Here is a 12,650-nt window from a genome sequence, read left to right on the forward strand (position 1 = left end):
TTTTGATGGCATAGACCCACCTACCCCCCACTGCATGTTTACCTTCTGGTAGACAAGTCAATGTGACTGTATCATTTTCATTAAGAGAGTCTATCTCTTCTTTCATAGCTTTAGCCCAAGCATCTGAGTTGGATGAACTAATAGCTTCTTTGAAGGTTTGGGGCACATCATATGTTCTGTAACAATAGTCAATATCCTCTGTTAACATCTGGTCACTTATTTCAGATACATAATCAGAGAGGTACAACGGTGGTTTTCTTTCTCTTTTAGGGTATCGAGACTCGCAACCTCCTCCCTCTATCTGAATTTGCTGTTCATCAGAAGTCTCTGTCAGAGACATTTCTTTCTCTTCTTCCATTAAATCTGCACTTGGCATGGTAGACTCATCTCTTCTTCTGTCAACATCATCGCCAATTATTGTCAGATCAGTCTGGGTTTCTTGTTCAGCAACATTTCTTGTAGCAAACTTGACAAGTCGATGCTTCATTACTTTCTTTGTATCTGGGTAATAGACTAGATACGATGGGCTATTTTTGTCGTATCCCACAAAAATTCCCTTATCACATCGGGAGTCTAATTTCTTTTTGTCATGTCTATATGCAAAGCATGTCGAACCAAAAATCCTCATCTTGGAAAGGTTTGGTTTCTTTCCTGTCAACATGAAGAAAGGGGTTTGTTTCGTCCTGGTACTGAAACACCTGTTGCGTATCACCGCAGCAGTCATTACAGCGTACATCCATAACTCTTTTGGTAGGTTGCTTTCTATGATCATGCACCTCGCCATGTCAAATAAGGTTCGCCAATTTCTCTCCGGTGCCGTTTTGATGTGGTGAATACGGTGCGGAGGACTCGTGTCTTATGCTGTTTTTGTTAAGCAAAGCTTGGAATTCTTTTCCTGTGAACTCTGTGCCGTTGTCTGTTCTAACACACTTCACATTTCCATAAGGAGCAACATCAGAAAAAAATCTTTCAGTCGCCTTTACAGCGTCATTTTTAGCTTTGAGAAAATACACGAATACTGTACTGGAATAGTCGTGAGTAAATGCTAGTGTATATCTGAATCCATCTTTAGCAACTGGATCAACAGGGCCAGCTAGATCGGCATGGACTAGTTCAAGTGGTGATTTCGCTCGTGTATCTGGCTCTCTGTTCCTGGTTTGGACACATTTTCCTTGTGTGCAGATATCGCAACTCAGTTTGGATTTATCCACTTTACCCTTAATCTGCATTCCCTCTACGACATCCTGTAATTTACAAACATCTTCATGATTACAGTGCCCGAGGATTCTGTGCCATGTCTGAATATCAGTACAACTGTTACAACTCATCAGTTACATCATTTACAGTATTCAAATAATAGAGTCTGTTGTACTCTTTGATGTCAAACCTGGTCCCGCTCTTGTGGATGAGTTCACTGTGGCCTTCTCTAAAGTTGACTGAGGCTCCATTGGTCGTCGCTGCCTTTACGGAGAAAATGTCCTGTGGATACGTCGGAACGTAGAGCGCCTTCTTCAGCGTGGCTTTCATCCTCTTCCCCTCGCGATCCACCAGCGTCGCCTCGGCGTCGCCTCTCCTCAGCGCCACACCGTTTGTTCTCGTGCCATCAGCCAGTTCAACTGTGTGATTTTGGGGCTGGAATGACTCATCAAACTTAAGGAACTTTTGTACATCCGTTATTACATGCGAAGTCGCTCCAGTGTCGACCATGAGTCCCCTGTGCTTCAGGCCAAGTTGACATTCACTCACTTTAAATGCGTACGATTGTTCCTCACAGATGTCATCTGCTGCTTGTTTTATGTTATCCTTCTTTTTGCGTCGACACGATGCATCATCTGTGTGTAGAACTTTTCCAATATCCACACCAGTGTGTCTTCCTTTCTTGGCGCTCATTTGGACATACACGCGCCTTATGTCCTTTCTCGCCACACGTGTAACATGTAATCTCTGGACATGCATTTCTCTCTCTGCGTCTCCAATCTGAGACAGGTGCAGCCACTTTCATGATGTTGTCCTCAGAAACCGTGCGAAACTTTTCCGTGTCCTCAAAACTTCTTAGCTTTGTCTTGAAGTCGGAAAAAGTTAGATTATCATCTCCTTGAGTGATATGGATGGAAAATGGTTTATAGGCCTCTGGTAATCCTTTTAACACCATGGCAATCAAGAGCCCATCACTGAGTGTCTCATTAGCATTTCTTAGAGCTGTTATTGCCGTCTCAGCCCGGATAATAGAGTCCGTGACACTTTCACTCACCGCTTTCTGCAGGGATGTTGGCTCGGTGTACAGGCTTATAATACGGGGTTTTCCTTTACCGGCATAATGGTCCCTTAATATCTTAAGGGCTTTTCTCCCGTTGTCAGCCGCCTCTCTCATAATAAGGGACAAACTTTTATCGTCCAAAAACCGGATCATTTCGGTATACGGCTCCTGGTTCTTCAGGATATCCGCCTCCACGTTGTCCGCGCGGGTTCTTTTAGAAGAGTTTCTTTTAGCCCCAGTAGCCGCATGTGTGCTAACAGCTTCGTCTCCCATAATTCGTAGTTTCGCTCGTCTCCGTCAAAACAGTCTCACCCATCGGTTACCTACATCTCGCCTGGGCCCATAACCTGTTGGCGCTTGTGGCGCAGTCATTGTGAGGAGTAACTTGCGTTATTAGTATTCTCGACGGAGGAAGAAATCACACCTATCACTCGGTCATCATTGGACCGGAACCAACACGAAACTTTATTGACAAATCCACATTTATACAGAACAGTGCACTGACGTATGAGATCACATGTCAACAATTTTAAAGTGAACCAGAACAGTTCGGTCCGCGTTCACAGAGAGGCGGAGAGACCTCGAGAGAGTCCGAAACAAGTCCGCTAGGAAAACTCTCAAAAATAGTCAAGCCACAGAAGTCAGGGTTTGGCGATGAGGACGAAAACACTCCGCCGCTGGCAGACGGGAGTTCTGTCCTTAAATCTAACGGGAGATTGAAGAGAGACCGCAGGTGCGTGTGTCTGCGGGGCCAGCTGTGGCTGATGAGCGGCTCCTCCACGCCCCCTGCAGGTAGACACCAGCAACAACGGTCCCAGAAACTGGGAACCCAACAAACCAGTTTTTAAAAGTATTCCTTTCAGACTAAGCAGGAAGACTGAAGACCGACAAGGTGAGTGGAAACGAAGAGCATTATTGAAAAGAATTGACAGTTGTGTTTGGAGATAAAATCAAGATTTGAATCAATGAGACTTCATATTTAGTTTTAGCACAAAACATCATTATACATTATAAATGAATAGGGCTTATTTAACTTTCTTATAGTCTGGCTTTAGTTATAGTTGAATAGTCTTTCTAAATGAAGTTTAGTTTATTTTTCTGCTTTTTGCTACTGATCCTAAAAGAACTTTAAACCCTCCCAGAATGCTTTAATGGTAGTAATATATACGCCATGAAGCTGTTGATTAGGTTTTAAAAGTGAAAGTATTCTGTTCAGACGAAGCAGGAAGAGCGACATTTTGTGACAGGTGAAAAGCTCTTAGAGTTATTAGAGTTGTTCAACAGTCCAGGTTACAGCTGGATATTTTGGTATTATTTAAGACAATAAACTTAAAAAAATAATTAAATAAATCCACACAGGATCACAGGACACCAACAGGATTTTGGGTTCATGTTGCACGTTTTCTCACAGTGGTTTATTGTTCTATGTTGTGGAACCACTGTGAAAGAAATGCAGGAGTGGGTGTCATTTCTTTCATCTATTTTAAATAGAGCAGGGATCTTTGAGGACTTGGATCATATAAATAATTGAAGAGGGGAACAAAGGAGGGAAGTTAAAAAGTCCTGACTAGTATGTTTATGTAGCACCAGATAATTTAGTGGCTGAGCTGAAGACAGTCCTTTCACCATGTTGGCCTGTGGAAAACCAGTGTTGTGGGCCCGATGGACCAGCGTCCCCGTCGTTGCCGGACCACCGTTGGCCACCAGTTGGGTTTTGGGATCAAAGTGGGGGCATTTCCTGTATCCGGTTCTCCTCACGGATCCATGACTACAACATGTTGCTGCAAGTGCAGAGACGTTTGCTCTGGAAAGAACTTTAGAGCACATTCAGTGCTGCAGGATGAGGGGCTGGAAAAGGTGCCAGTTCTTTTCTCACTGCAGGGAACAGTTAAAAAAAGCAGCTTAAACTCTGAAAACATGAAAATGATACAGAGACATCATTGATTTATTGATTCAGTTGTTATTCAGAATGGATTAGAAATGTTCCTGTTTGATAAAAATGCAGTGAATTGGGATTATTTAACTACAACCTCTACAGATTATTTACCTTCATCACAGTCTCATCACTATTTCTGATGTTTCCTCAGGATGGACGAGGACAGAGCAGAGTCCACAGTGCCCAGCTGGGTGTCCCTGAAGAGTGACCACTCCAAAGATAGACCGATAACCTTCAGAAGTTCAGAGGAAATGTAAGAAAACTAAAGCGTGATGATGTGTTTGTGTGCCAGCTGTTAGTCACATTAACAGCAGCAGGTTGTGAGTTTATTATTGGAGATGTTTAACACTTAAACCCCAGACAGTCATATAGTTACAGACTTAATGTGAATATTGTTGATTAGAAACAAGAATCAGGTTTAAACTGAAAGATGAATTCAGACATAAATGCTGGAACAATATTGAGTCTTGATCAGGTTCTTTCATCCTATAAATCAAAGGACTAATAGAGATGTGTTTCATAGTGAGAGGGGGGAGCACATCCTATCAAACTGGGACCAGGCAGCTCCACCAGGAGAGTCCTCTTGTTCACAATCTGGAAGCAGATCTGGAGATGCTGAAATGAAGCCCAAACAAAGTAAAACTGTTCAATATGAGATTTAATTTGTGATGTCATGAATTTGGAGTTGTGTTGATGATTTATTATAGATGGAAATCATTGGTTTACTTATGTTCAGGAAGTGATCTGCAGGAGGTGATAGAAGGTCATAAGATGAGTCTGAAGAGAAGATGTGAACATGTGACTGAAGGAACTCATGAAGCAGGAAGTGGAACCCTGCTGAACAAGATCTACACTGAGCTCTACATCACTGAGGGACAAAGTGAGGAGGTGGACACACAACATGAGGTGAGACAGCTTGAGAGAACCTCCAAGAAGAACATCCAGGACACTCCAATCAAGTGCCAGGACATCTTCAAAGTCTTATCTGAGCAACAGAGACACATCAGAGTGGTTCTGACCAACGGTGTCGCCGGCGTTGGAAAAACCTTCTCAGTGCAGAAGTTCAGTCTGGACTGGGCAGAAGGTTTGGAGAACCAAGACATCAGTCTGGTGCTTCCGCTCTCATGCAGGGAGCTGAACTTGATCAGAGATGAGCAGCACAGTCTTCTCTCACTGCTTCATGTTTTCCATCCAACATTACAGAAGATCAGAGCAGAAGATCTGACTGTCTGGACACTTCTGTTCATCTTTGATGGCCTGGATGAAAGCAGATTTTCACTGGGTTTCAACAAGCATCAGCTCATCTCTGATGTCACACAAGTATCGTCAGTTGAGGTGCTCCTGGTGAACCTCATCCAGGGGAACCTGCTTCCCTCAGCTCTCATCTGGATCACCTCCAGACCTGCAGCAGCCTATCAGATTCCTCCCTCGTGTGTTGACAGGATCACAGAAGTACGAGGCTTCACTGACTCCCAGAAGGAGGAGTACTTCAGGAGGAGGTTCAGTGATGAAGATCTGTCCAAGAGAATCATCTCACACATCAAGGCCTCCAGGAGCCTCCACATCATGTGTCTGATCCCAGTTTTCTGCTGGATCACTGCTATAGTTCTGGAGGACATGATGACCAGAGACCAGAGAGGAGAGCTGCCCAAAACCCTGACTGACCTCTACTCACACTTCCTGAGGGTTCAGATAAAGAGGAAGAAGCAGAAGTATGGAGGAAAGCAGAGACCAGAGGAACTGACTGAGGCTGATAAAGAACTCCTTCTGAAGTTGGGTCGGCTGGCGTTTGAACATCTGGAGAAAGGAAACATCATGTTCTACTCAGAAGACCTGGAGCGATGTGGACTGGACGTCTCCGAGGTGTCGGTGTACTCAGGAGTTTGTACAGAGATCTTCAAGGAGAGTGTGATCTTCCAGAAATCAGTCTACTGCTTTGTTCATCTGAGCGTTCAGGAGTTTCTGGCTGCCGTCTACATGTTCCACTGTTACACCAGGAAAGACACAGTGGTTATAAATCAGTTCCTAAAATATATGAAACCAAACCCCTTTTCCTGGTTTTCATGGTTGTTCACAAATAACGATCCAGCCATATCTCTTGATGACTTCCTCAGGAGAGCACTAATGAAATCTCTCAAAAGTGAAAATGGCCACCTGGACTTGTTTGTTCGCTTCCTTCATGGTCTCTCTCTGGAGTCCAATCAGAGGATCTTGGGTGGACTGTTGGATCAGAGGAACAGCCACACAAAAACCATCCAGAAGGTCCTCAACAACCTGAAGGAGCTGAACAGTGATGGAATCTCCCCAGACAGAAGCATCAACATCTTCCACTGTCTGATGGAGATGAAGGATCAGTCAGTCCATCAGGAGATCCAAGAGTTCCTGAAGTCAGGGGAGATATCAGAGAGGAGACTGTCAGAGATCCACTGTTCAGCTCTGGCCTACCTGCTGCAGATGTCAGAGGAGGTTCTGGATGAGCTGAACCTGCAGCAGTACAACACCTCAGATGAGGGACGACGTCGCCTGATTCCAGCTGTGAGGAACTGCAGGAAGGCCGTGTAAGTAAAGATTTTTGGTGCCGGACATCGGCGTTTAAATCAAGCGAGTGGATCATGTCAGGTAGCAATACCCCCTCCAGTGGTCATTCCTTCAATTCTTTATCTCCATTGCAGCGTCCATAAATTAAAAACAACAATAATTCATCCAGAAATGTTCAACACTGGCTGGATATAAGTTCAAAGGTCAATCCAGACAAACCAACATAAGGCAGGAATAATAGGAGCCACAAGTTAACTGACTATCATGAAATTACTGTCATGTCATTAAATAACTTTTGTTTGTTTGTATACATCGTATTCAAACAACAGAAAAACACATTTTAACTAATGACACGTGACTATTTTGCTTCATTTGTTCAACGTAAAAACAGCCGGCCTCGTTGGTTTAAATGGGTGTTTTAGGTCTTTGTGGCGGTTCCGTTTGGAGCCTTTATGTGACCCACAAAGTTGTTTGAGCCTTTCCACACCCGTTAGGTGGCAACTTCATCACTAGCAACAAAAGGTGCAGTGAAAATGATTTGAAGGGAAACAGGCAGATAGAACAGAAGCTGAGGGCAATCGATGCAACCAGAGACTCTGATGTCATCGATCGGATCGCTGAATTAAGACTTGACGCACGATCGTACAAATTGGATGAAATGCAAAATATCCAAAGAGCCGATAGACAGATAAAAAGATGCACGTTTCTTTAAACCATTTGCTACAATCATTTTAAATATTGAGTAATTATGAGCTGTTCTAAAATAAGACAAATGTTGAGAATAATTCAGTTGCATTTCAGATCTGATGGTCGTTCAAACTGTTGCTCTACGGTGTTGAATTTAGCTTTTCCAGGAAATGAGCTACATTTGTGTTGAGGTAGATTCTCAGATAAGTTGATGAGAAATCCCAAAGTTTGACTCACTATTTTTGTTTCATACACAACAGACTGTCTGGTAGTTTTCTTTCAAAGAGTCATTGGGAAGTTGTGGCCTCAGCAATGACGTCAAACCCTTCTCATCTACGGGAGCTGACTTAAGCAGAACAAAAGCCTGACAGATGCCGACATAGAGTTCCTGTCTTCTGCAATGATGCATCCAAACTGCAGACTGGAGACGCTCAGGTCAGGAGGCCTCTGTTGGTCTTTTCTAAATTTCTTTACATTTTCTGCTTTTCTCTTCATTTTCAGATTTAGAAATGTGTTTTTATTTGCCCCATTTATTCCTTTTCCAGGCTGTATGACTGCAGTTTATCAGAGATCAGCTGTGACTCTCTGGCCTCGGCGCTGAGGTCCAATCCCTCCCATCTGAGAGACTGGACCTGACTCACAACCAGCTGAAGGATCCAGCAGTGAAGCTGCTCTGTGGTTTTCTCCAGGATCCTCTCTGTGAGCTGGAGACTCTCAGGTCAGTCAGAGATGATCCAGTACTTTCCCAGGTGTAACTAGTTAGACAATAACTGTTTCCATGTTTGATCTTTGTTATAAACGTAGTGTTACAGTTCTCAGAAAAAAGACCACACAGGACAGATTTGCAGTATTAAATTGGTTGTGGAAATCTGTCCCATGTGAGGATGGTCATCAATGACTAGAAAGGAAGTATCAGTTGTAGATTGTCTTGTTTTATTTTAGGCTGGCCACAAAACCGCCCAAACATTCAGACCAATCAAAAATGGTTCTTCCTGTCTTTTAAAGATCAGAAGGAAAACTAGAAACCCCAAAAAGAAAGCTGCTGCAGTGTGCCATGCCCCTTCTCTCCTGAGAAAAGCCATCCCAAAAAAGAGAAAAGCCCAAGTGTGAAGTGACCGCCCTGTTAAACCTTGGTACCGGAAGCCTGCAGTCATTCTCATCTTAGGTGGCTTCATTCCAGCCAGAAGCCCAAACCTGCCTCCCTCTTAAAGGGGCAGCAGGTCAGTCCAACCACAGAAACCTTCATGAAGATCTGAAGCTTTCAGCATCCACAATTGTTGCACCTCACTTCCATTGGAGTCCAAATCAGAAGTCAACAAGTTGATTCTACACCGATTCTACACAATGCAACCATTTTAAAAAGGTTTCCATCCATAAGTTTTCACACATTTTTAGATAAATCTGTTTGTTCATCGCCTCCTTCTGTTGTAATGGTCATTAAAGAAAATGACCTTATTGGAGTTTTTCTCCTCACAAATATGACTTTCTATGAACGATGCAATAAATGCAGCTGCAATCTAAGACAATATGGAAGTATGTGAATATAATAGTGGAAGTAGCTCATAAAATAATACATTTGCTCTTCTCATCGAATCTTTCTATGTTATTAAAGAAAAACCTGCTCTTAGTCAACAACATCTAAGACATCAACCAAAAATCCTAATTTTATACAATCTAATATAAAACAGTAGAGAAGACTCTTTCTGCAGAGACACTGGTGGCAGGAATGCAGAAGTATCACCTGCTCAACTTGGAAGGTGGAGCAGAAACCACCAGCTGAGAAGGTCCTCAGCGAGAGGAAGTGGTGGAGAACCATGAACTTGCTCAGCTCCACCTCAGCTCCAGAGACGGGCTGAGCTGGAGCTGTGGCACCAGGTATCGCCCAGAAGAGCCTCCAACAACAAGCTCTTCTCTTGGGAGGAGAGGGCTTTGAATCTCAGCTCAGTGTGCTTGTCTCTAGTAGGTGGCAGCTGCACCTTTTCCTGAGGTCCTTGTTGATGCCCTGAGGGGAATGATGCTCCTGCAATGTTTTCTGGCAGCATTGAGCTTGCAGTGGGGCAATCAAACACACTGTGGGGCTCTCTTTCCTTCTCTCATCTGGAGAACAAGTGACACCAGCTGCCAATCATTGTTGGAGAAATGTGCAGTCAGGGGAACGATGCGTCCAGACTATAGCCACCCTTCCAGCATCCAGCAGTGTCTAAAACCTTTGATTTGGTTTCACCAGAGAGTGTAGGGATTGCAGGGTCGCTGCAGCATCGCCCACAAGCTGTCAGGAGTGGGTCGCTTTGTCCCAACTCCTGACAAGAGTTGAGTGCTATTGAGAAATGTGGTCTCACAAACTTGGAAGGTATTTTGACCTACACACACTTTACATACACTGTAGATCTTGTCCAACCGCCCTGAAAGAACCCAAAATAGGAACATACGGCAGATAAGCCGGTGCAGGACCAGAGGTTTGTTGCTTGTAAGCTGTGTTTTGCTCTGGTACATGTTGATTTTTATTTGTCTTCTCTCAAAATAATTGTTATTTTAGTCTAAGGGGCTGCAGTTTATCAGAGACCAGCTGTGATTCTGTGGCCTCAGCTCTGAAGTCCAACCTCTCCCATCTGAGGGTTCTGAACCTGAGCGAAAACACGTTGCAGGATTCAGGAGTGAAGCGGCTCTGTTCTGGACTGGAGAGTCCAAACTGTAAACTGGAGAGGCTCAGGTCAGTCTTCATTTTTCTACCTATATATCAGCTGCTAAGATGGTGAAGTGAGGCTGTTCTCAACACTGCTGTGATGCACCACATTAAAAACATTCCTTGTAATATCGTGAATTCAGGTCTGACCCAACTAAGAACTAACGTAGGTTAGTACTGACGCAGATAACATGCAGACCTGCACCGTATAACCTCATCCTGCATTTTTCAGATTGAGTGACTGCAGTTTATCAGAGATCAGCTGTGGCTCTCTGGCCTCGGCGCTGAGGTCCAATCCCTCCCATCTCAGAGAACTGGACCTTGGTGGGAACCTGCTGAAGGATCCAGGAGTGAGCTGCTCTGTGGTTTTCTCCAGGATCCTCTCTGTATGTAATTTTATAGATACTTTTTAACTATGTTGTTGCTGTAATATCCCAGTTTATCAGTGGGGGGCCAGAGCTCTCCTGACTCCAAGGGCCCTGATTAAATAATGAAATAAAATGAAATAATGATTTTGAGCAAGTGTAACATGACTTTTCCTCCAATAAGAGATCATTTCTTGCCATGATTCCTTATTCAGACTGAGTGGCTGCAGCTTATCAGAGACCAGCTGTGGCTCTCTGGCCTCGGCGCTGTGGTCCAATCCCTCCCATCTCAGAGAACTGGACCTGAGTAAGAACCAGCTGAAGGATCCAGGAGTGAGCTGCTCTGTGGTTTTCTCCACTTTCCAAACTGCCGACTGGAAACTCTGGGGTAAACACCATTCTCAAAAATGTCCATAATTCCATCCGAGGGTCCTCAAACTTTCTGAGTGTGTGTGTTGTGCCCAGTTCCTTCAGGAGGGAGGGCCACACGGGGACCACTTATTCATGATAAATTGATTTAAGGACAATGAAAAAGCCCACAGATGGTAACCAAAATTAGACAAAACTAGGTGAGGGTGCCTGGTAGACACCAGCCAACGAGGAGGGAGATGGTGAGGGAGACAGGAAGTCATCTAAGACAGGTTGTGCCTTTAAAGATGAGCCACAGGTGAGATGGATCTCCATGATGAGATGGGAGGGAAAGAGGTGGGAGAACCTGGGAAGAGTGAGGGCCAGAACAATATATATTCTCCTTTGGAACAGTGCAAACCTGAGAGGTTGGAATTGTGGTCATTACATATTACTATCATTTTTAACCTGTAACTAAATTAAATATTTACAGATCATGCCTTTGATTAACCTTTCAGATGAATACTGGTTTCACTTATAACCTTATAAAAGTTTCCCTTCTTTATTTAGATTAAGTAGCTGCAGTTTATCAGGGATCAGCTGTGGCTGTCTGGCCTCGGCGCTGAGGTCCAATCCCTCCCATCTCAGAAAACTGGACCTCAGCTTCAACCATCTGCAGGATTCAGGAGTGATGCTGCTGTCTGATCTCGTAGAGAATCCACACTATGGGCTGGAGACATTGGAGACAGATGGTTGGAGCCAGTCATATCCCGTTACATCACTCATTGGTGAAGAGCATCTGTGGGAACATCTGCCGTCTACTCCCTCCATAGATGAAAAATTCCGTTTTAAAAAGCGCTGGTGGACTTTGAGGAGATCAGTCGATGGTCGACAAAGCAGAAGCAGCTTCGCCTTGAAGTTAAATTAGTTCCTGGTATCACACAATGCATCTTTATAAAGTTCTAAATGGCTCCTCGGCCACTCTTAGAAGCATGGAAACATTCTCTTAATTGTCTCTTCAAATGTCTGTATTATACGTTACTATTTTACGTCATGCCTTCAGAATCTTTAGGGTTTAGTATTTACTGTCTCTGTGACATGGAGCATTGGAATATTTCAGCTGCAGCCAGCAAAAACCCATCAGAATGACGGCTATCGGTGGGAACCGCAGGTCATTTGACTTTAGTCATTCTGGTTAATGTTATAGGATTTATTGCCATCTAATAAAAACTATGAATAAATGTGGGAAATAGGAAATAAAAAGAAGCAAAATGACCAATAAATCTCCCATGAATACAGTACATTTTAAGATGAGAACCTGCTGCACTGTGCCGTGCCCCTTCTCTACTGAGAAAAGCCCAAGTGTGTCCTTCAGTCACCTCAGACATTCAGCCAGCTTTTAATACCTTTGTTCAAGCCCAGACACACTGGATTATTCCCACTGAAGATGGAAAAGCAGCTGGAAAACATGAGTTATTGTTAACTGTACTGGTGTGTGACTATAGCGCATTACTGGACCACTATAAACTTGTTTGTGGTTTTTCTTTCTTTGTGGAGATTAACACATTAAAAATAAATTGCACTGGTTCAGCAGTTGATCTTGTCTTCTTATTTGACCTATACGACACAATTTCACAAAGCTAAATATACATTTTTACAGAATAGTTTTATCCTTCCGATTACCAGCACCAGCTATTCAGAATATATAATGTAGCGCGTTTTAAAATAAACTGAATGATGTCTGCCTTGTCTCTCCTCTACCTGTCCTCCCCCTTCTCCTCCTCTCTCCCTACCCACCCCCCATCAGCAGGAGGCCCCCCCCCCCCATATCAAGGT

At 43.8% G+C, this 12,650-nt stretch overlaps 1 protein-coding gene across 1 annotated transcript; it reads left to right on the forward strand.

The window, feature by feature from the left end:
* Positions 1-2,879: 2,879 nt before the first annotated feature.
* On the forward strand, positions 2,880-7,759 carry LOC130521168 (NLR family CARD domain-containing protein 3-like; the record flags this gene model as incomplete). Its single annotated transcript, XM_057024801.1, has 5 exons — positions 2,880-3,149; positions 4,345-4,446; positions 4,717-4,829; positions 4,930-6,751; positions 7,679-7,759. Coding segments are annotated over exons 2-5 (2,117 nt in total), but the record flags the coding sequence as incomplete, so codon positions are not given.
* Positions 7,760-12,650: the final 4,891 nt, after the last annotated feature.

Source organism: Takifugu flavidus, unplaced genomic scaffold (assembly GCF_003711565.1).
Source record: "Takifugu flavidus isolate HTHZ2018 unplaced genomic scaffold, ASM371156v2 ctg755, whole genome shotgun sequence".
In the NCBI taxonomy this organism is placed as follows: Eukaryota; Metazoa; Chordata; class Actinopteri; order Tetraodontiformes; family Tetraodontidae; genus Takifugu; species Takifugu flavidus.